Below are 21,636 nucleotides of genomic sequence, written 5' to 3' on the forward strand. Positions count from 1 at the left end.
GTCACACAAAAATCTGAATAATCACAAACAAAGACCAGTTAAGCTATGACAGAATTTATTAATAAAAGCCATTTTAATTTACAATCAACATTACTTCCAATCAATAAATATCTGTTATGAACTACAACTAAACAACAAACACAAGCAACTATGTTACAGCAAAGCAAAAGCACGCATGTGGTGTGTGTGTGAGTATGTGAGAAAGAGAGAGAGGGAGAGAGCAAGGATGACGGACAAGGTCACGTGAATGATGGGTCTCACTGGGTTCAATATGGTGGCTCAACCATAGAGGTTTGAACCAAGAGAGTGGGGAACAACGTGAGAGATGGAGCAAACCTGAGTTATGCTACCATTGGCTGGCGGCGATAGGCTCAGCAAGGAAAACACTTGTGCAGAGTGTAAACAAAACAACAAGCAAATCAAAGAAGATCATTCGAAACACATTATCCAATGATATAGCAATGCTAGGTGACTGAGCCTTTGCCTCAGACTCCACTGTAAGGAATCTAGGAGTTATTTTTGATCAGGACATGTCCTTTAACTCACACATAACACACATTTCAAAGACTGCATTCTTTCACCTCCACCATTGCAAAAAATTGGGCACATTCTGAGTCAGAAAGATGCAGAAAAATTAATCCATGCATTTATTACTTCCAGGCTGGATTATTGTAACTTTATCAGGTTGCCTGAATAAGTCTCTAAAGACTCTCCAGCTAATCCAGAATGCTGCTGCACAATTGCTCACAAGAACCAGCATTAGAGATCTCTTCTCTCAGAGAAAAAAAAAGCGAAGAGAGCTTGTGAAACTTGCTACTGGTGTAAATGTCCCAGCTGAAACTACGGGACTGATCTTTGTACCTCTAGAGGGTCTTGTACCTTTAGACACTCTAGAGCAGGGGTCGGCAACCCAAAGTGTTCAAAGAGCCATATTGGACCAAAAAAAACCAAAAAACAAATCTGCCTGGAGCCGCAAAAAATTAAAAGCCTTATATAAGCCTTATATGAAGGGAACACAGGCTGTAAGTGTATATTAGCTATATTAGCTTACCAAAATGATCGATTTGATGAATGAATCCTTCATGTACTCACCATCTGTGAACGGTTTTCCATGCTTTATTATCTCCCGGGTTACAACAAAACTAGCAGCAGAAGTGGAGTTTGGAGATGCAATCCACTTCTTAAATCTATCTTTGCGCTCCTCTAATTTCTCCAGAAGTAAAGCAAAAGCACTTTTTCTGTCACTCCCAACTGGGTGGTCTGCTGCAAATTTAGCATGCCTTCCCTGGAAATGTCTTTCCAAATTACTCTTTTAGTTATTTGACAACTTCTCATTACAAAGCAAACATGCAAGCAATCTTTCCGCATCGGCAATGAAAGCAAATGTTTTCGGTCCATTCTTCCTTGAATCCTCTGTTCTCATTATCTTTCGCTTTTTTCCTTTGGGATCCATGGCCCATGACACACCCGCCGGTTTGTTTACAACAGCCACCTGCGTTGCACCGCGCCACGCTGAAACTTGTGTCGCAGGCTATGACGCACATCGTTGTTGACAGAAATGTTGAAATTTAATATTTATTATAAACATTTTTACAGCACTGGAAAACGTTAAGAATGTTTGTGTCATGTTTGTCCTCCTACAGAAACCATATTAAAACAAAATATATATTCTCCCTCTATTTCTTTCCATTTTCATATATTTTTGAAAAAGCTCCAGAGAGCCACTAGGGAGGCGCTGCTCTAGAGGTTCTCTCTAGAGGTACAAAGTGGTATGAAACAGTATGGGCTAACATGCTAACAATACTAACTCAATACATAAATGTCTTTGTCATCGTCAAAATTTGATGAGATTCTGATGAGAGAATCTGATGAGAATGTATGTTTATTTTTGTTTGTTTTAACCTGAAATTCTGGCCTTATCTTTCACATTGCACCTTCAAAGCCACTTGGAATGATCTCACTCATAAAGCAGAGTGACTGGATTTCACCTGTGGTTTCAGTCAGCAAGAAATTCTGTTGTGATTTCGAGGTTGCAAACATCCAAGCTCTCCGTATGGATAGGTGTCCTGTTCCACATATTGAGGGCCTTTCCGCATTTCTAGCTAGAGGTCAACACTTTAGTTAAACATGTCAAATTCCAGTAAATGGAAGCTGATCAGAATCCGAATTCCTTTATTTATCCCAGAGGGAAAATTATTTTTTCTTACAGACATTGCAAGAAAAAATAAAAATTATAAAATAAAGTAAAATATAAAATATCAGATATTTACATATTCATACCCCTGGCAAATTTTAACTTAAAGTTACTGTTATTCAACCAGCAAGTTTTTTTCTTGTTTGGAAATGACACAGGTGTCTCCCAGAAGATATTAAGACGATGTACAAGAGGCATCATTGTGGAAAAAATTACTTCTCAGCTTTTATTTACATTTGAACAAAAAGTCCAAAATTATTCATACCCTTTGCAAACTGTCACAGTCAAAGGGAAAATTCAAAGTTCTACACCATTCCAAATAGTCCAAGCTGTTCTAAAGCATCCTAATTACCTGGTATAACATTATAACAGGATTGGCAATTCCAGGCTTCCAGTGAGACCCATACTGACATACTCATAGAGCAGTCTTTGGAACTACGCACACTCTAAAGCCCCCAATATGAAAATCTAGTACCAGCAGTTCTGGCCAAAGAATTGACCTCGTTGATCACTAAATTAAAGGTTGACAAGTCCCCATTCTAGAATGGTTTTACCACAGAGCAGTACAAGTATTTAAAGCGAAATTATCTCCATTATTACTTAACGCATTTAAATGGAAAAATTTAAAAGGAGAAATTCCACACTCTTGGAGGTAAGCAATTATATCAGTTATTCTCGAAGAATGCGGCAACAATTGACTATGTTCTCAATCTGAATTACAAGTAATTTGTGTTTATCTTCGCTCGCACTTTTTTTTTTCCTCCCAAGAGGAAAAATTTGCTGGTCACAATAGTGTTATCTTTTTCTCATCAGAAAGAAATCATGATTTCATTATTACTGAATTCTGACATGTTGTCCTTGTCCTCCCTTAGGACAATAAGGGAGCAAAAGAATAACAATCCAATCCATTATTGGGTCCGTTTTACAAATAACAACAGAGTAAAAAAAAAAAGAAAAAAGACCACGGGGTTATTTTGCTGTGCTCATTTACTACTACTAGTGTACTTTTCTTTGTCCCATCAGAGATAAATCTTCTTACTTGGAAATTACATCTTTAAAGCAAATATGGACAAAATAATAAATCAGTCAAACCGTTCTTATGCTGAGCTCTGAGATTTCTGCAGAATCTTATGGAGTAGTAAAACGACAAAATGAGATAGCAAAAAAAGAAAAAAAAGACAAAGGCTTGCATCATTGATATTGTTTTAACTTAGCAAGTAGCAAGTATATCTAATGATAAATGGTTTCGGGGCAATAATGTAAGGAACGCATAAGAAAATGTGGTAGATATAAACACCATGTGAAAGACAAGCTAAAATAACGCACAAAACGTCTTTACAAAATTTAAGAAGACGCGCAAACAAAGCATCCAAACCAGACTGTGCACTGAAAAGGAAACTAAAAAGCAAAAATCGCTGTTCTACATCTTTAAGTGGTGCACAATCATCTTTTCAGGCAAATTGCAGTGATTGTGATATTTAAAGTCCTTATACTTCTGTTTCCAAATTTCACACAACCTCACTGACTAGCAGATCTCTGCTATGTGATTAGACCAACGGACCGATGAAGCCAACTAGATGGTTCTGCTGACTTAAATTCATTTCAAATGAATGCATGTTGCTCTTCTTTGGGTGTTGTATTGTAAACAACACAACATGAGTTATAGCTAGCAACATGGTGCCAAAAAAGAATCATCTTTCTTGGAATAATGTGTTTTAATGGTGAAAGTGCATTAACTCAATGGATATTTCAAGTCTGGCTATAATCTAAAGGAAATTTCAAAATTTAGACAAAAGATTGCACTTGAGGTTGCGGATCTCCATTGCGATTAATTAGAAGGGGATATTATTTTTTGGGCAGATTGTCCACCCCTAATTGAAATGTGAAAATTTACTCACTAACTTTTTCGTGCTATGTCAGTGCTGTCCAACAAACTCGTATGTAAACCTAGAAGCTTGGCTTGCATTTTAGTGCAAGATGCTAAGCTTTGCTGGTTCTAAGGAGGTTCTAAGAATCCCACTTGTAACTTACACACCTGATCTATAAATCTCAAACTAACTTAAACTGATGGCACCTGCCTTGCAATTTTCTTTTATATAATGCTAGCAGAAATGAAGCTTTAGTCCGGAGAAAATCACTTACATCGAATCTAATCTTTGCTTAGAGGTAGGTTAACGAGGGCTTATACTTGACGTGACAGCTTCAGTCACCTGTGGAATTGCAAACAAAGCTTCTAAACATCATGACTCTTCAGTTGAGGAGATTAGCCCTAAAATCTGTGACCTACCACAATGTTATAAATGGTAATCTGCACAGCTGCCAAAACGTAGGGCTACCTCAGCTGGTCAGCTGACTGCAAGAGGAATATATATACATATATATATACATATATATATATATAACTACACTGCACGTCACACATTGATGAATAAGTACTATCAGTAATCTTTGATAGCACAGTTGGCTTTTTTCATGCAGGATCCGTTCAGTTAGTCATAATGTTATCAATGGTTCTGAAAAATTGGTAATTGTGACAATTGTGTGGCACTAAATTTGGCAAGGCTCCTGTAGATTAACATGACGCTTGTCTCTGATTATAGTCTGCCCCCATAAGGTTTATTGAGAAAATAAAAAAAACAAAACAAAACATGCACTTACAATCAAATGGGTTTTTTATGTGTATTTCTGGAAAATGCTAAGAAAGGTAAGATAAACTGTCAAAGGCACAGGCAGCACTAGTCACTGAAGACATACTGTTCTATTTGAAGGAGATAGTAAAATCATTTATTGGACAGAGACACATCGTTGAAGCTATTAGGTTATAAGCTCAACATATCAAAAACACAGGTTGCGACAAAAAACTTAACTGCCCCACAGACCCTATGGGACAAAGACAACCTCCAGTGGGAAGCTGAATCAGTGAAATCAGGAATAACTGGCAAAAGACCTTTCAAAATTATTCCAAGAAAATTATGGATGAAAAAATCAGATATGCATAGATGGAATGCCTTCCTAAGTCTGATTTCAGAGTGTAGTCAAAATGAACATTCTCCCTGGACTAATTTACATTTTTTTGTTTTGACCAGTAAAACCAGGAAAATGACAATCAGTTGAGGGAATGGTTCAAACGGATTTCTTGGTTTATCAAGAAAAAAAGAAACCACCCTGCGATTGACTGGCGACCAGTCCAGGGTGAACCCCACTTCTCGCCCATAGTCAGCTGGGATAGGCTCCAGCCCCCCCGCGACCCTGATGGATAAGCGGTATAGAAAATGGGTGGATGGATATCTTTGGGGGCAGCTGTGGTCTAGAGGTTGGAGAAGCAGTTTGTGACCGGAGGATCGCTGGGTCGATTCCCCCTGGCAGAAAAATCCCCCCCCCCATTAGCCAGCTGATGTGCCCTTGAGCAAGGCACTTAATCCCCAATTTGCTCCCTAGGCGCCTGACAATAGCAGCCCACTGCTCCTGTGTGTTTCACTGCATGTTGCATGTGTGTGTGTTTCAATCAGTGCTGGGTTAAATGCAGAGAAGTATTTTCCCTGTTTGGGATTAATAAAGTAAATAAAATTAAAGGTTAAAATTAAATTACAATTAGGACATTATTTTTACGCAACTACTTTGCTATGTTTGTGCAACTGAAAGTACAAATAGAATTTGAATTTGGCATGACTTGTAAGTTTCCTTTATAGCCCAAATAGATCCTGAAATCAGCCAGCAATCAGTTTGCACCAAGTCCATCTCTAGATTATACAACGCTCTGGATTGGATTGGAGAGAATACTGCTGGTAAAACAGAGGATATTTTTAGACCCCTCACCGCAAGAAAATACAAGTTTGACACGTCACAGACTCTGGGTGTATCCCAAGTGTCTTGTTTGAAATTTCCTCATTCCTCTGTGTAACTGGAAGTCCTTTTGGTGCCATCTTACAGGTCATTCCAAAGCTTTTATTTCAGCTACAACAAGCAAGGATCAAGGAGAAAGAAGGCATCTCTCTTCTCAAGAGCAGCCTTCGCTAAAGTCTTTTTGCAGGCCAGTGCTTCCTACTGAATATCAGTTATTGATTGGACACTGCAACTGATCGAACTGATCAGCTATAACATAACATCACTGGAGATACATACTGGAGTGAAGACAAATCACAGATTAAACTCAAGTGTGTAAATGTGATGATCTGTTATTTTGGGCTGCACAGTAGTGTAAGAGGGTTCTGAGTTCGAATCCCGGTCTGGGCCCTTCTGTGTGGAGTTTGCATGTTCTCCCTGTCCCTGAGTGGGTTTTTGGGTGGGCTTCCTCCCACAATCCCAAAAACATGCACATTAGGTTAATTGGCTACTCTACATTGCCCCTATGTGTGAGCGTGCGTGATTCTCTGTCTTTGTGTGTCGGCCCTGTGACTGACTGGTGACAAGTCCCCCATTAACTTTTGTGATGGATACAGTTAAAATCGGAGAGAGTAGGAGAGTCTGTAAGGAACATCTTTTGTTGTCTTTTCCATTCAGTCACATGTGAAGCTGATAATTCCTGAGTGAGTTTGATATGTCCCATAATTTCAATTTTCCCTGAAACACTTACCAATAATTAATTTCCACTCTTCAAAAGATGCCATGTTCACATACTGGGCTATTAAATAATGATTTCACAACAGCGAATAAATAATATGAAGGCATTCTGCCAGTAGAAATGGTTCCTCAGTGACTTGGAATAGGACAGTACACAGTTACAAATACAGATCGCACCTTATTCATGTGCAGGTGCTTGTTTAAAAGGTAACAGACAACAGAGAGAAAATACTGCTGCTCTGCATGTGGTTTGGAAATGTGTATGTGTATCTGCTAAATTCATCAAAAGTCTCTACAGGTATGAATACCAGCTGACACCTGATTCAGCTGTGAACATCATAAACATCACTTCACATGGCACTTCAGCGATGTCTCAGTTCTCTTAAAACACATTTTGCAGTTTTAACAGCACAAGTACTAAAAAGTAACATCCCCAACACTGCTGAGTTTTAAATATATCTCTCAGTACACACTAATATATACATATAGAAAACTGGTGGAGGATTTCATGCAAAAATGTCTGTACATGCTGCAATTTTCTGTTTTCCAAATGAAATGTCATCTCATGACATTATCCACCTGCTGTTCATTTGCACTGATTTTCACTCACTTGCACTATACTCCACCCTGCACTACCTCACTTTTAGACTACCTCCAGAAACATATTTATTTTACTTATCTTATTTTATTTTGTGTTACCTTATTTTATTCTTCTATTATATGTTACTTGTTACATTCTATGTATGCACCAATCACCAAGACAAATTCCTAGTAATGTGAAACCTCTTCACTTACAATGGCAATGAAGTCTTTCTGATCTGAAAAAAAATACAAATAAAAGTGTCTGACAAAACGCTGTAGGAATAAACACACAGCTGTGTCAAAGCCTGAATCCTGTCTGTATGTGTACAGTAAAGGTGATTCATAACTGACGCTTCTCATGGCTCCTCAGTTCCTGGAGGAAATGATTCTGTCGGCGTGTAAAAACAAGCGCACATCTGCTCACCCTGCTGCACAGAGAAAAGGCTGCTTGTGGACAGTGGGGGAATAGAGGAGCTTCACGAGTGCTTTGTGTACCAGCCACATACAGCTGCATCAATGGGCTTGTTAGGGAGTCACGCCTTATTCACAACTCTTTTCAGATGGGCCAGTCCCGCTTAAATTTTTAATACCGGAAATGAAATTTTTCTCTGAAGATGTTGATAGAAGATCCGGGTTGACACAGTAACCACAGTACATACCTTTTCTTTTTAAATCAGTTTCCCTTAACTCATAGTTTACATGTAATTCTGTTTTTACATTATTTCAAGTTTATACAACTGCTTTCAATTTCATGTGGCAAATATACTAAATAAGTGTTTTCAAACTGCTAATTCTTCAGTTTCGTTCCATTTATGTTGGTTTGCTTAGAGCTTATGCTTACTGTTGACATAAACGTCAGGGAGTGAGACAACCTCTAATCAATGAAACGTGCAGACACAAACTGAGGCCGGACACGCAGCAACGTTTCAACTGAGGTTCCCTGGCAGGCAATTACTGTGTTTGGGAAAAGAAATGAAATGACTGACAAAATAGGTCAAATTAAGTGTTTCCAAGACACACAAAAAAGAACCTCCCTAATTGCTGGCCCCTGAAGGACAAAAATACAAAACATTATATTGTATCGGCCAATGATGAGGGAAGACGGAAGACTTGAGAATGGGCTGTGGACATGGAGGACAGGTTGAGAGAAGAAAAGGACACAGCATGGTTTGTGTAATTACATGTTTTTTCCTTGATCGGCAGTGTGTGTACCATCCGTCAATCAACATCAGCGAGTCCAGTGGCTGGAGCAGATGGTGAAGGAAGGAACTGAGCTGATAATTGACTTTGTTTCCACTGAGGGAAGGAAGAGGAAGACGACAGATCCAAAGGACACTTGTGTCACTCCTCATCTGAATCAAAAACTGTGTTGTGTGCTGGCATAATACTGAGCTGTAGCAGGACTGCCTCTACTAGAAGAACCTTATTAGACATGGAGAATATGAGGAGGCAGGGACATAAATCGATTCAAAGGCCTTTTTTATTCAAGCAGTTCAGCCTCTCACAGGTACTTTATCGCCCATGATGTTGTCCAAAAAAACACATCCTCCTTGACCCTTTGTCATGAGAAATTAAAGGAAAAGCCAAATATGCTCTCTGCACAGCTGATTAGTTTATTAAATTCCCTTACAGACCATTTCCTGTTGTTGAGGTCTACTGTTATCACTAAATACATTAGAATGTGACTTCCTCCGGCTCCTCATTTGAATGAGGAATGAATGAGCATGTGTGGAGTGGATGGAGTGGAGTCTTTCTAAACAGAGTCCCCCGGAGCACTGCAGTAAAGAAGACCCATCTTTAAGTCAGCTTTGTGTTTTTAAACTGAACCAAGCAACAGTGACAGTGTGTGTTCGTTCCTGGCAGCTCAGTCTTTTTATCTGGAGGTTGATTCAGCTCTGCTACTACCTTTAGTGCCAGCTTGAAGGCTTAACAACAATGGCCCATGATTCCATGTTTGCACCTTTATACAGAATGATGAGGCGGAATAATGGTGCAGCATTCCCAACTTGAACAGGCTGTGTAAAAGGAACTGTGGAAGCCTGCAGCTGATGAATATGGTCAGAGGAGAGACTTTGAGCCACAATGACATTTCCTGCGCACTCTGTTAGTTAGGACTGAGAGCTGGAAATTGCACCTCAGTGCTAAATGAAGCCTAAGCTTTAATTAACAGCAGCACACAATGGGTGACGGACATCAGCCGCAGTTCACAGTTCTCATGTTTCAGTCCCTCACTCAAGGAAGTGTCTGGGCAGGTGTCGAGGGAAAACAAAACAACACGCGAGCAGCCCACCATTGTGGTTACGGTAAATCACCAGCACAGTCCCTGGGATTTTCAAAGGGCGCAGACCGAGCCTCTGCTCCATACCTGACTAACACCCTCCTCTGACTAAGGATTAAAGGGAAAATTCACCTAAGACACTTTAACACTGTTGCAAAACAGCTAGTGGTGAAGTGCTTTACATTTGTAGACTCACTGAAATGCTTGGTGGTTTTCAGTCTTATCATTCACTGATGTGTCTTTGTACATAATGATAAAAATTAGATTTTAGTTTCATTTACTTGGAATTGTGCACAAAAACAGGAGTTTCTTAGTCAGTAGATTAGAATGCAGTGCAGCTATAATATATGTTACATTGTTACAAAAGAAAGAAAATAATTCTGATAAACTCAAATACAGAAAATCACAAATGAAAGTATTTTGAGACATGTCTGTCATCCATAATTAAAGACAAGGAAGTTCCCGTTTAATTTGCAGTCCCAGCTGGAGCTGGATAGACTTTAGTTTTGTCTAGATGTTTTGATTCCAACTCCTAAAATTATGTCAATATGCCTGATGAATTTTGAAGGGAACATAACTGTTGGCTTTATTTGGTTTTAACCGGTTACAACATTTTTTTTAAATGAAGTTGTAGGGAGGTAGTCAGAGGGTGGATGGTGACTCTACATAGTTTACTTTGACACCAGATTCTGTGCTCCATGTACCGAGGCAGGTTTATGCAAAATAAAAAAAAAAAAAAGAAAGAAAGAAATAAAAAACAAATGAACAAAACCCCCATGACGTTAAGGTTAAAATGACTTCAAAAGCCTGAAGGCAGCTAGCAAAAATATGAGGTATGAAAGTTTTATCAAGATGAGCTTAAACCAAGCTTTTATTTCTTGTTTCTTTTTTTTCTTTTAGAAAGGAATGTTTTCAGTGTTAATCATACATCTCAAATATTAAATTCCAGGATGAATCAGCACCACAAAAAAATAAATAAATAAAAAAAAAAAATAAAAGGAAATAAAAAAAAAATCCCAGCATTCCCAATAAATGGACATATTGGGTAAGACGATCTCAAATTTCTGTCCTTGATGACAGCCAGAAGTCACTGATGACACTAAGTGTAATATTACTGCTGTAAGGTTCATGTGACATATTATCTTATGGTGTTGCACTGTCTATTCAATGTCACATGTATTTACTGTACCGCTGTAATTTCCACTGTTAATGTTAAACCAACTGGCTATCCTGGCCAGCTAACCAATAACTGTGACATCTTTGTCAGCTATAAAGCACTGCTCACTGCAAACTAATCAGTCTGTTTAAACAGACCTTGCTGAACCGCTGTTGTGCGCATGTGTGCGTTTGTGTGTGTTTAAAGCAGATCTGCTTTTCATGTAAATGCAGGGAAAAAGGATCAAGTGCTTGTCCCGCATGCACACGTACCCTCAAAGTGACATGTGCAAAGGCTGACATCCTTTCTAAAGCAGAATGAGGTGGCAGCTGGGGGTATAGGTGTGACTGAGTGGGTGGATCAGTGGAAACAAAAGCTCCTTTACATGGCCTGTTCAAGGCAGGAATGTCGCGCTGTTATGGTGGGATTGTTGTTCCACCTCAGAGCCGAGGCCGAAGAGGTAGCAACAGCACCGTGTCAAAGTCTGTGCAAAAGAGTGAGACAGCAAAGGTGGAAGGTTGGGACAGAGGTGAGACGTTTTCACATGTGTGCGACCCACGACCACGGGAGAAGAAGAACAGTCATTGGAAATGTCTTCACTGGGGAGTGAACAGTAAATGATTGTTATTGTCACATTATTCCCATGTTATTGTTTAAAAAGCGCTGCCCATTGTATACATTATATGTCACGCAAGATGCTAACACTGTTGTCATTAGTACTGCAACAATTAGATAGGAAAATGAAATATTTTAATAATGTATAAGTCATGTTAGTCATTTTTTTTTCATAGTGGCAAAGAAAAAAACAAGGCAAACATTTGCTTGCAGCTTCTTAAATGTCGGGACTGCTTTTCTATGTTATCTATGACAGAAGACGAGACGTCTCCGGGTGATGGACTGTTGGCTAAACAAAAGAGCAGTGTGAAGATGTCACTTTGGGCTCCGTGTCATGTGTCATCAGAGTGTTTCATATGATTTTTTTTTTACATTTTATAGAATAAATGATTAATAACTTAATCGAGAAAATGATCAACAGATAAACTGATAAATATGAAAATAATTGTTAGTGGCAGCCCTATGTGTTAAACCCATCAAACCTCTTTTGCTTTAGGAATGCTGGCATGATATAGAAGAATCACATGTTTCAGTGCAAAAACATTAAAGCCAGCAGTATTTGCAGTAGTATTGTGGGATCTCTGTGCAAAGACGGGTAATTTCTGCCACAGTGGCCTGTAATTTCACTGGGAGGCTACAAGGTTAACACTGGCCTCGACAGAACAATCGAGAGACATACCATGCTTTGGCAAAAGCTCAAGGTTACAAAACCCGCTCCACTGTTCACTGCAGCGCAAACAACAAATTAGGTTTAACCTTCAGCCTCAGAAAAAGAGCTGAATGAACCCTGAAAAGATGATGTGAGTTTTACTTATTTCATTTTACTGAAATTAAATCGCCTCAGTGTAAAATCACCGACACAGTCTTGCATGCTACGTTACCTCTGACTAGGCTCACCACCAGGACGTCTGCTGGGGTGGAAATCCACTCTGGACCCACGTGACTTTATTACTGATTCCTTAGAATATAGTCAAATGATTATTTTAAATGCATTGTGTTTTCATTCAGTAAAATTAAATGTTAGATATTGATTTTGCATGATTCCACTTTTCCATCGAGCACATCCAGTCTGTATAGGAGTAAACAACCTTCACACTGCTGGGGAGTAGGTGGGATGGAGACCTGTACAAAGAGACAAACACAGCAGGTGAGGATGACTGCGTTCAGATCCTCTCACTGAGGCCATAGTGAAGTGACATGATGTTGTTACGGTGTGCTGCATCAGCAATTTGACGCATACATCAGAAGGTGTAACACAACAAGACAAAATGACCCTCTGATTCTGAAAGTATTCAAGATCAATTGTCTTCTTCCAGTTTGGCTTCAATGCGAGCTTCAACATCTGACACAAATCACACGTATACAAACTTTTCAAGGCCAAACCGTTTAAATAATCCACAATGAATCACACTGATCATTTAAATTAAATGACAGATAAAAGTGGGGCAGATGTGGCTTGTGATCGGAAGGTTGCTGGTTCGATTCCCCCACCGGACGGGCAGGAAAAATTTGAGTGTGGTGGAGTGATAATGTCCCCATTCTCCTTAGCCAGCCGATGTGCCCTTGAGCAAGGCACTTAACCCCAATATATGCTCCCTGGGCGCTTGATGCTGCCCACTGCTCCATGTGTTTCACTGCATGTTGCATGTGTGTTTTTCAATCAGTGATGGGTTAAATGCAGAGGAGTAATTTCCCAGTTTGGGATTAATAAAGTAACTTAAATTAAATTAAATTAAAAAAATGAAGAAAGTTGTCCATCCACAAGCCCCTTTCTCTACAACCTCTTTCTCTCAGAAAGGGCTTGTAAACAGATTACAGCCCAAATAAAGTGCGAACTTACTGCCTTCTATTGGGACTCCAGAGCATCCCGCCGTCTCAGCAGAATCCTCCTCAGCTCCTCATCATCATTTGTTGGTGTAGACACTGCCTTTGGTTTGGGGGAGGTTTTATTGAAATTCTCCTGGACAGTTTCAACAAAAACACACACACACATACAGTCAGCCTAATCACAAAAACCAGAGCTTCAAAGCAACGATTACAGCACAAAATCAGTATATCTCATTCTAACTTTGTCCATATACTGATATACTGATACTTGTCTGACTTAAGTTCTACTAGGGCGACCTGCACAGGGAGATTAAAACTACCTTGGTAAACAAATTCCAAATTCCAATTTTGAATTTAACAAGTCAGAATGGTAACAGTCTGCACTTTGTTTGAAGCTCGTTGAGTGTGTGTGTGTGTGTGTGTGTGCGTGTGTGTGTGAGAGAGAGAGAGAGACCCTGATCACTGAAAAACTGCTGTAACACAGAGGAATTCTGCATTGGAGTAGAAGTAAATAAATAAATGCAGCTATGTGCTAGGCTAAGCTAGTGAGTTCAAGTGAATAGCCCTAGTGATGAACGGTGCAACTACTTAACTGCTATATGGCAACTCAGCTAGGAAGAATTTAAAATCACAGATTGGCCAATTAAGAGCCAGTCAGCTTTTTTCCTGCCATTAAATATCAGTATTACTGTCAGTTGACCTCGATTGTTCAGCCTCAAGACAATAACAGCGACTGGGACTTAAAGAAGGGCAGTCGTGGGGTTGGAGAAGCGGCTTGTGATCGGAAGGTTGCTGGTTCGATTCCCCCACTGGACGGGCAGTGTGGGGTGTGGTGGAGTGATAATGTCCCCACCCCCCATCAGCCGGCTGATGTGCCCTTGAGCAAGGCACTTAACCCCCAATATGCTCCCCAGGCACTTGATGCAACCCACTGCTCCTGTGTGTTTCACTGCATGTTGCATGTGTGTGTGTGTGTTTCAGTCAGTGATGGGTTAAATGCAGAGAAGTAATTTCCCAGCTTGGGATTAATAAAGTAATTTAAATGAAAAAAAATTACATTTATCTCCGTCTGTAATGAAGAGGTGCATGTTTGTGCGTGAGCTACACACAGGCAGGACACACTTCTTCCACTGCCTGGCTCACCTGACCACCGTTTTCTCGCTCTTCCTCTCTCTTTCACTGCCGTTGACCTGTTGATGTGTGGTCAGCGCTTTGAATTGTGTGTTTATATGCCTTTAAAGTTCCACATGTGCGGGAAAACAAAAAAAAACTCGCTTCACTCTGCGATGTTGGATCGACCTCATTACATCACAGATGCTGCTGCTCGTCACCTGTTATACCCAGAATAACCACAATCCACACTGCGTAGGTGGAACCAGCAGTATCTTTACTGTCAGTATCTGAGGCTCTGACCTCATCCGACCATCACACCTCAGACACAACAGGGCCTAAAGTCTTGATGCTTACAATAATATGGTGTTTGTGGGCTAAAATCATCAGTAGCCTATTTTCTTTATACCTCAGTCCAGTCCAGCATTACTGGTTTCACAGATTCAAGCCAGTCAACGTAGAGGGTGCTGAGAGAAAGCTAGCTGTTGTCACACTAAACGCTGTATTCATTTTTGTGACATTTATATGTAATAGTTATTAACTACATTTGACACTATTTTTAGAGTGTATATTTAGAATTAATATTAGTTTTAGAGTTGCATTACTACAACTGTAACTGGGTTAGCTTATATTGGCCCTTATACTCTGCTGTATGCAGTAGTACTTTCTCTTTTCTAAAATATCTTACTACAGTTCCATCTTTTGTTGAATTTTATTATATTTCTACATTAAAGTGTGGTGTGAGGACATTTTAAAGTACAGTGCCGAAAACAAAGTCGCTCCCCTTGTACAAACACCGAAAGTTCAATCAGTAAAATATGGCTTTTAAGGACACTTAATTGTTTTAAAGTCCCATTACCATGATTCCTTTAAGTTCTTGAAAAGCAGAATTAGAGGGCAGCGTCTCCATCTGCTAAAAGGAAAATAGGAGGAAAAACACAGGTTTGGTAAATAAACAGCAGTCTGACACATTATACTTATTTTTCCTCATTCAGCACTTAGAGACCAAACTGCACCTCGTACCACGGAGACGAGACACTGTAGGCAAGCATGAGGATGTATACTTTCTAGAAGAAGCAAATGTGTAAACACACAATCATTCTGAGTCATGTCAATTTTCCCATCCTCATTACTCATAATTACCTTGTAGAGCAGGTCCTAATGCTACCTAATTTGGCTGAGTTGTTGTGGTGGAGGAATACACAGACTAAAAGATGTCTTGGTCATATGTCATGTTTTATCAAAACAAGCAGCTCCTAGATAATCCCACACACTGATGGATTTAAGAGCACCGAACAATACATGCTCAACAATGTAAAGAACTAATTTAGGCCAGAGAACACTGAACGTCTGCATCCAGTGGTTTCATTTGGTGATTTCAACATAAAAGACAACACATTTTCTGTCACAATGACACACAAGCACTTCCTTTAATAACATTTTTGTGTTCTTTCTCTGTCTTTAGCGTTTAGTATTCACTGGGAGTTTGGACTGGAGTTTTCAACTAACTTGTCTCACAAACTCATGCTTCTGTTTAGTTCAAGCAAACAGCGAACGAAATACAACATAAAGGTTCACAGTAGTATGTGCTGATTGAAAGACATATGTGCAATATGTAAGTATTGGGCCACTGGACCAGGGACTTTAATGACATTGTATTCTAAATACATAGACAGCTTTGCAGCTATAACAGCTTCCACTCCACAGGATTTTGGAGTGTTTCTGTGGAAATTTTTGTCAATTCATGCAGCACAGCATTTATAAGGTCAGGCACTGATGTTGGACAAAAAGGTCTTCCCAAAGGTATTCAATGGGCCAATGAAGTTCTCCCACGTCGTACCCATGAAACCATGTCTTTATGGACTTTGCTTTGTGCACTGGGGCACAGTATGCTGGAATAGAAAAGGGTCTTCCCCAAACTGTTGCAATAATCATTGGGGTTGTTACAAATGATTTGTATTAAATATTTAGCCTGTGTCTGAGTCCAACAGAGTGTGCCTCGTGTAGGGCTTGGTCGCCATTTTTGCAGGCAAAAGTTTTGCTTGCAAAAGAGACACACCATGAAAAAATGGACCGTACAAAAGAGACAGGAAATGGACCGTATTGAGACAAGCTGGACCCTGTTCCAAAGGCTCGGTACCTCCAACAAATTAGTAAAATAGTGATAGAGATATTTATCTGGGTTTGCACATTGTATTTTCAGTTGTTACCTCATTTGCAGCGTTATTTATCTGTTTGCTTTTGTCTTTTGCTGTTGGCACCTTACTTTCACTGTTACTGGAACTTTAACAGAGTCACTGCACAAAAAGGTTTGCAATAAACTGAAAAGGCTTTAAAACAAGAAGTGTTCAGACATTACTGTTTGAGTAAATGGCATGGTCTCACAGGACTTCTTATAGCTCAATTAAAGTAGTTGGAATATAGTTTCATATTTTGCTGCTGAACTACAATATTTATTGTATTTATTGCTTTGCTGTAACGTTAACTTGTCAATCAAGTAAAACACATTTAATAAACAGAACTACATTCATTCTAGAGTATAGTTCATACATATTCAGCTTTATTTGAGAAAATTCTATATCAGCATATTAGGTCCTTCACCATTTAAGTTACCTTTCTCATGGTTCTATTGGGTGACTGGCCAACAGGTCGAAGTTGAACACCTTTCTTGATCCTTTGCATCATTTCCTCCACTGCCTGCTGCTTGATGTCCACCTCTGGAAGTGACAGACAAGGCAAGAAGGACAAAAAATCTCATCACCATCCTAACAGCTCACGTTGTCTTTTTTTTCTGTTGCATTTAGTGGCTTTACTGACACTAAATGGAAGTCTGCCCAGGAAACCCTGATAAGTTTAAATTGGATGTGTGTTTAAAAGGACAGAGAAATACAGACCTGTAAATTTTGAAAAGCCAAGAAACTACTGTGTGATTTGCCTTTACTACCGTATCACAATACACGTTCATTCCTGCTCAGTTCAGCTTTTTCAGTAGAGGGCACTCTAAGCACTACACTAGACAGGGAATCAGTAGTTGATGCCAGTAGCGCAGGAGCAGCTGTCTTTACATGATGAGCATGACTAATCAACATGTAATCAACATTCTGGAAAAAGACAACAGTAGAATGTTTCCGTAGAGACTTAGTTCGTAACTGAGACATTAAGAGACATAGCATTTGCCCGAGTTGTTCCTTCAACCATTTCATGGTGTTTTGATAGCAGGGGTTTGTTTTTATTTTTATTATCGTTCCTAAGAGCATATGTTGAAATAAATACAACAACTGATTTTGGGTTAAAAACAAGTTAAGTTAGATAAAGTTAGTTCCATCCATTTTCTATACCGCTTATCCGTCAGGGTCACGGGGGAGCTGGAGCCTATCCCAACTGACTACAGGCGAGAGGCGGGGTTCACCCTGGACTGGTCGCCAGTCAATCACAGGGCTAACACACAAACACACACACTCTCTCACACCAAGCATTACTCACATGTGTTCTCACATATCTGACGGATAAGCGGTATAGAAAATGGATGGATGTTCTCACATATGGTCAAGGAGAGTATTGTTATAGCCATTGTTATTTGTTATTGTAGTGTATATGAGCTGACGTCATTAGCGCAGAAGTAGCAGTCAGTACATGAAGGTTATACCTGCTTCAGAGAGCTCCTGATTGTAACTGTATTTTCATGTTTCTTACAGAAATAAATGTGTTACACCAAGAGTGTGCACTCTTGAAAGTGCAACATCAATCAGTGACATTTTTGTTGGAGGAAATGTTTTTCCTCTTCAGTATGCCATAAATACTGACTGAACAGGATTAGTGTGAATCCTGTTTAATTTGAATTTTGGTTTAGTCATGAAACAATGAATAATGTGTGCGGCTGCTTATTTGGTAGTATTAAAAGGTACACCTCTAGAGTGTCAGAGCCTTTTTGAGGTTACTAAAATTATTCTGTAATGAATTTCGACTGCGTAAAGACACCGATCAGCAAATATTCATGCAAATATTCTGCGTGAATTGAAAAGTTCTGTAATTTCACAAAGATGGCAACAAAAAATGAAATTCTGCAATAATACAGCCTGGCAAAGAATGTGAATATTTAATTTTCTAACACAGAACATTCAATGGCATACACAATGGAACTATTGTCAGTGAGATGTCTTTAAAATGTCATTTTCGTGTGAAAGTGATTTCCTCCAAAGAGCTCAGAAAGAGACCATTATTCAGGTGTCAGAGTCAAAGATCCTTGGGCAACACCTATTCAGCCCTGTATGTAATTCCAACAAATACCCTGTGTGTAGTGCCCAATTCAGGCCTCATATATTCAAAAACTATTTAACAAAATGAGGACACAGTATGGCCTGTTCAGTCATCATGAATGTCCTACCTGCTCCAGCAAGTCAAGGCTTCCCTTTTGTTTGCACAAATGGAAGAATTTAACATATTGACCAAATAGGCCAATGGTGGAGATTTGAGTTTAAATGTCCCATGGATCACTTGCTACAACATTTGTACTGCTACACAAAAGTTACTTAGATTTGCAAAGGAAAAGGTGAAAAGTGATGAAATCTGAAAGGCAAAAACGGGATTCAGACCAGTTCTCCTACACTGATATGCATAAAAGCTACAAAATGAACATACATCACACAGAAAGAAGAGATAGATACCCTTAATGCCTGAATGTTGAGTATGACCTCCACAATATGGACATTCGTGCAGCAGTTACTTCACTGTCACCGTCCCCCTACTCATGCAACAATTTCCAATTCACAACTTATATGGTTATTACATCCATGGTGGAATACTAAAAACTGAAAAAAAAACAACTATCATGTGTTGGAAATAGCTAATAGTAGTTTCCTTAAATGGTCAGGTGCATTCCAATGTATTATATATTTTTAAAAATGCTCCAGATATAAAGAAATATCTCACACTATACTGTAAGATTATAAAAAAAATATTAAACTAAACTTTTAAACCACTTGTGCTGAAGCCTTAACTGTGTATATTGTATTCATAGTGGTCCATTACTTTGGAACAATAAGGACCTGCATCAGATTATATTAGAAAAAGAAATGGACACCTACCATACAAGTGGAAAGAATTCATTTGCCATGCTGGTAACAGGTTTAGTAGTGCACATACACATTTTGTGGCGGTGTGTACCTGTTGTCTCGGCAGAGTGCTGGACCACCAGTGGGATGTCAGTACTAATGTCTCTTCTCTTTCGGATCAATGACAACAGCGAACTACAAGGGAAGGCACATATGGATATCAGCTGATTATCATTTAGGCAACTGCTCTGACAGGATCCCAAAGGTGCTCACTAGAGTTCATCATCTTAACATTCTTGCAAGGCTCCCAGGAACAGTTTTATATATAGTTTATAATCATTATACAATATCTTCTTGTTTATGTATGTACACCAGAGTGTCATCATTTTGAAAGTTTTTCTTATTTTTATAAAATAACAGCAAAAAAAAAAAAAAAAAAAAAAAAAATACTATAAAGTACTATAAGAAAGGTAGTGAATGCCTTCAGGGCCAATTCGACATGCAGAACTGAACGAACACAGCTGAAGAAGGCCAACTACAAGCCAAGAGTACAATAAAGGCCAAGAGCGCAATAAAGACTGTGTGAGGCTTGATAGTCATCGTCAGACTGGCTGTTTTGGATGCTTACAAAAAATTCTGATATCTTTAAAAGGAGAATATCAGTTTCTAATTATTTTCACCTAGATTGTATGTGCCAGTGCATCCAAATATTGTTTCACACCATCAAAAATGCAACAGAGAAAGACTTCCTTAACTGATGATGTGTGTGTGATTAAACCTGAGCGGGTTGGAGGTCTGAGGAGGAGGAGGTGGCGGTGGGGGTGGTGGAGGTGGAGCTGCAGCAGCTGGGGGTGGGTTGGTAAATGCCTGCAGCTTCTTCTTTAGCTCCTCAACTGGCCAGTGAAACACATGCAGTTACAGTACAGACACAGCAGCAGTACCAGAAACAGAAAAGGGAAGGAAGAATGACTTATGGTTTTCCAGGCTGACAAGAGCTATGAAGAGAATCAAATAGTCATGCCTGAAACCAAAGGGCACCCTCTACAGTGCTAATTCTGGATCTTCCTCTATAGAGTACACTATAATGTCCCACAGTGTGTCCTGTCCTTTTGTGTCTTCACCTGTAAACCGTAGATCCTTGACCTCCACTTCAGCCTTACAGCATTTGTCACTGTAATCCCTTTTCTCCTCCTCCACAAGCTCCAGTTTTCGCCTCAATGCCGTCAGCTCCCTCTGAGCCTCACAGCTCCTCAGTCTGTCCTCCATCTGCTTCATCTGAGGATGTATGAAATAGAAGATTTTTATTCTAGCCTAAATAACCCTTTTGAGAGCAAAAAAACAACACAAAATGAGCCTACAGAGGACCTATAAATGTGACATTTTAGCCAAAAAAACACAAGGGTCACCGCTGCTGTTTTTTCACACTATGCTGATAACGTTAGTTCATTTTTTAATGTTTTAAACCAAAATTGTGGCCATATCCTACAAACTTCACCTTTTAAAGAAATGTCAAAATAGTAAAATGAAACAATGAGAACTTTCTCTTCCGTTTCTGTCTAACGCTGCAGCATTACGATGTCTGCCGATGACTGATAAACAGCACTGGGCAGCTGCCAGTTGACATTCTGTCATTTGCCCCCCAGCCCCAGTTCCTTAACCAGTGCTGGAATTGTTCCTCAAATGAAGAGTATGGCTCACCTCCACCCCGGAGTTAAGGAGAGATCAGTGATCCCACTCAGCTCTAATTGTTCCCATCTGTGCCAGCGGAGTTGGGAGGGAGCTTGAGGCTGTGCTGGTGGTTTTAAATATTAATCTCACAGGTCACGACCCCGAGGTTTAACTGTCAGGACCTGTAATAACTTATTTCCTCCTATGTAATTAACCAGATAATTCTTGTTTTGATGTATATAAATTAGAAGCATTACAGGTATGCAGGTGTAAAGCACAGGCATGGGTTACATACATAATAATTACCTTCTATATAAACAAATATGTTTGTTTCTAATGAGTGAAGAGTGAATGAATCCCTGAACAAATGATTTGTCATACTACCTACTAGATCCTGGTCTCTTTAAACAAGTCAGTCGTTAGCGAAGATATCTTCAGACATCCCTAGTAAGACTTATCAGCTTCTATTATTCTATATCAACTGAGTATATCAATATTTTAAAATCCCTTATAAAGCATTTCTCACACACACACACAGAGTCATGCTTCCATCACTTTTGGGGACATTAAATAGAGTTGCATTCATTCACCTGTA

General features: G+C 39.4%; 2 protein-coding genes across 7 annotated transcripts in view; one reads left to right on the forward strand and one right to left on the reverse strand.

Moving 5' to 3' along the window:
* The window catches only part of eno4 (enolase 4), a 30,281-nt gene extending 19,698 nt beyond the window's left edge, over positions 1-10,583 (forward strand). For 2 of the 3 annotated variants that reach the window (XM_046402012.1, XM_046402011.1), the window contains exon 13: positions 8,540-10,579. In XM_046402012.1, the coding sequence (XP_046257968.1) occupies positions 8,540-8,721 (182 nt within the window). In that variant the 3' untranslated portion in view covers positions 8,722-10,579. Of the gene's footprint in view, positions 1-8,539 lie in introns of all 3 variants that reach the window. The other variant, XM_046402014.1, reaches the window with a different exon arrangement.
* A 1,173-nt stretch (positions 10,584-11,756) lies between these two features.
* The window catches only part of shtn1 (shootin 1), a 37,460-nt gene continuing 27,580 nt past the window's right edge, over positions 11,757-21,636 (reverse strand). For 3 of the 4 annotated variants that reach the window (XM_046402019.1, XM_046402015.1, XM_046402017.1), the window contains exons 10-16: positions 20,495-20,648; positions 20,152-20,266; positions 19,486-19,568; positions 16,936-17,039; positions 15,182-15,235; positions 13,226-13,345; positions 11,758-12,507 (exon numbers count right to left, since the gene is read on the reverse strand). In XM_046402019.1, the coding sequence (XP_046257975.1) occupies positions 13,232-13,345; positions 15,182-15,235; positions 16,936-17,039; positions 19,486-19,568; positions 20,152-20,266; positions 20,495-20,648 (624 nt within the window). In that variant the 3' untranslated portion in view covers positions 11,758-12,507; positions 13,226-13,231. Of the gene's footprint in view, positions 12,508-13,225; positions 13,346-15,181; positions 15,236-16,935; positions 17,040-19,485; positions 19,569-20,151; positions 20,267-20,494; positions 20,649-21,636 lie in introns of all 4 variants that reach the window. The other variant, XM_046402016.1, reaches the window with a different exon arrangement.

Source organism: Scatophagus argus, chromosome 10 (assembly GCF_020382885.2).
Source record: "Scatophagus argus isolate fScaArg1 chromosome 10, fScaArg1.pri, whole genome shotgun sequence".
NCBI classification, from domain to species: domain Eukaryota; kingdom Metazoa; phylum Chordata; class Actinopteri; family Scatophagidae; genus Scatophagus; species Scatophagus argus.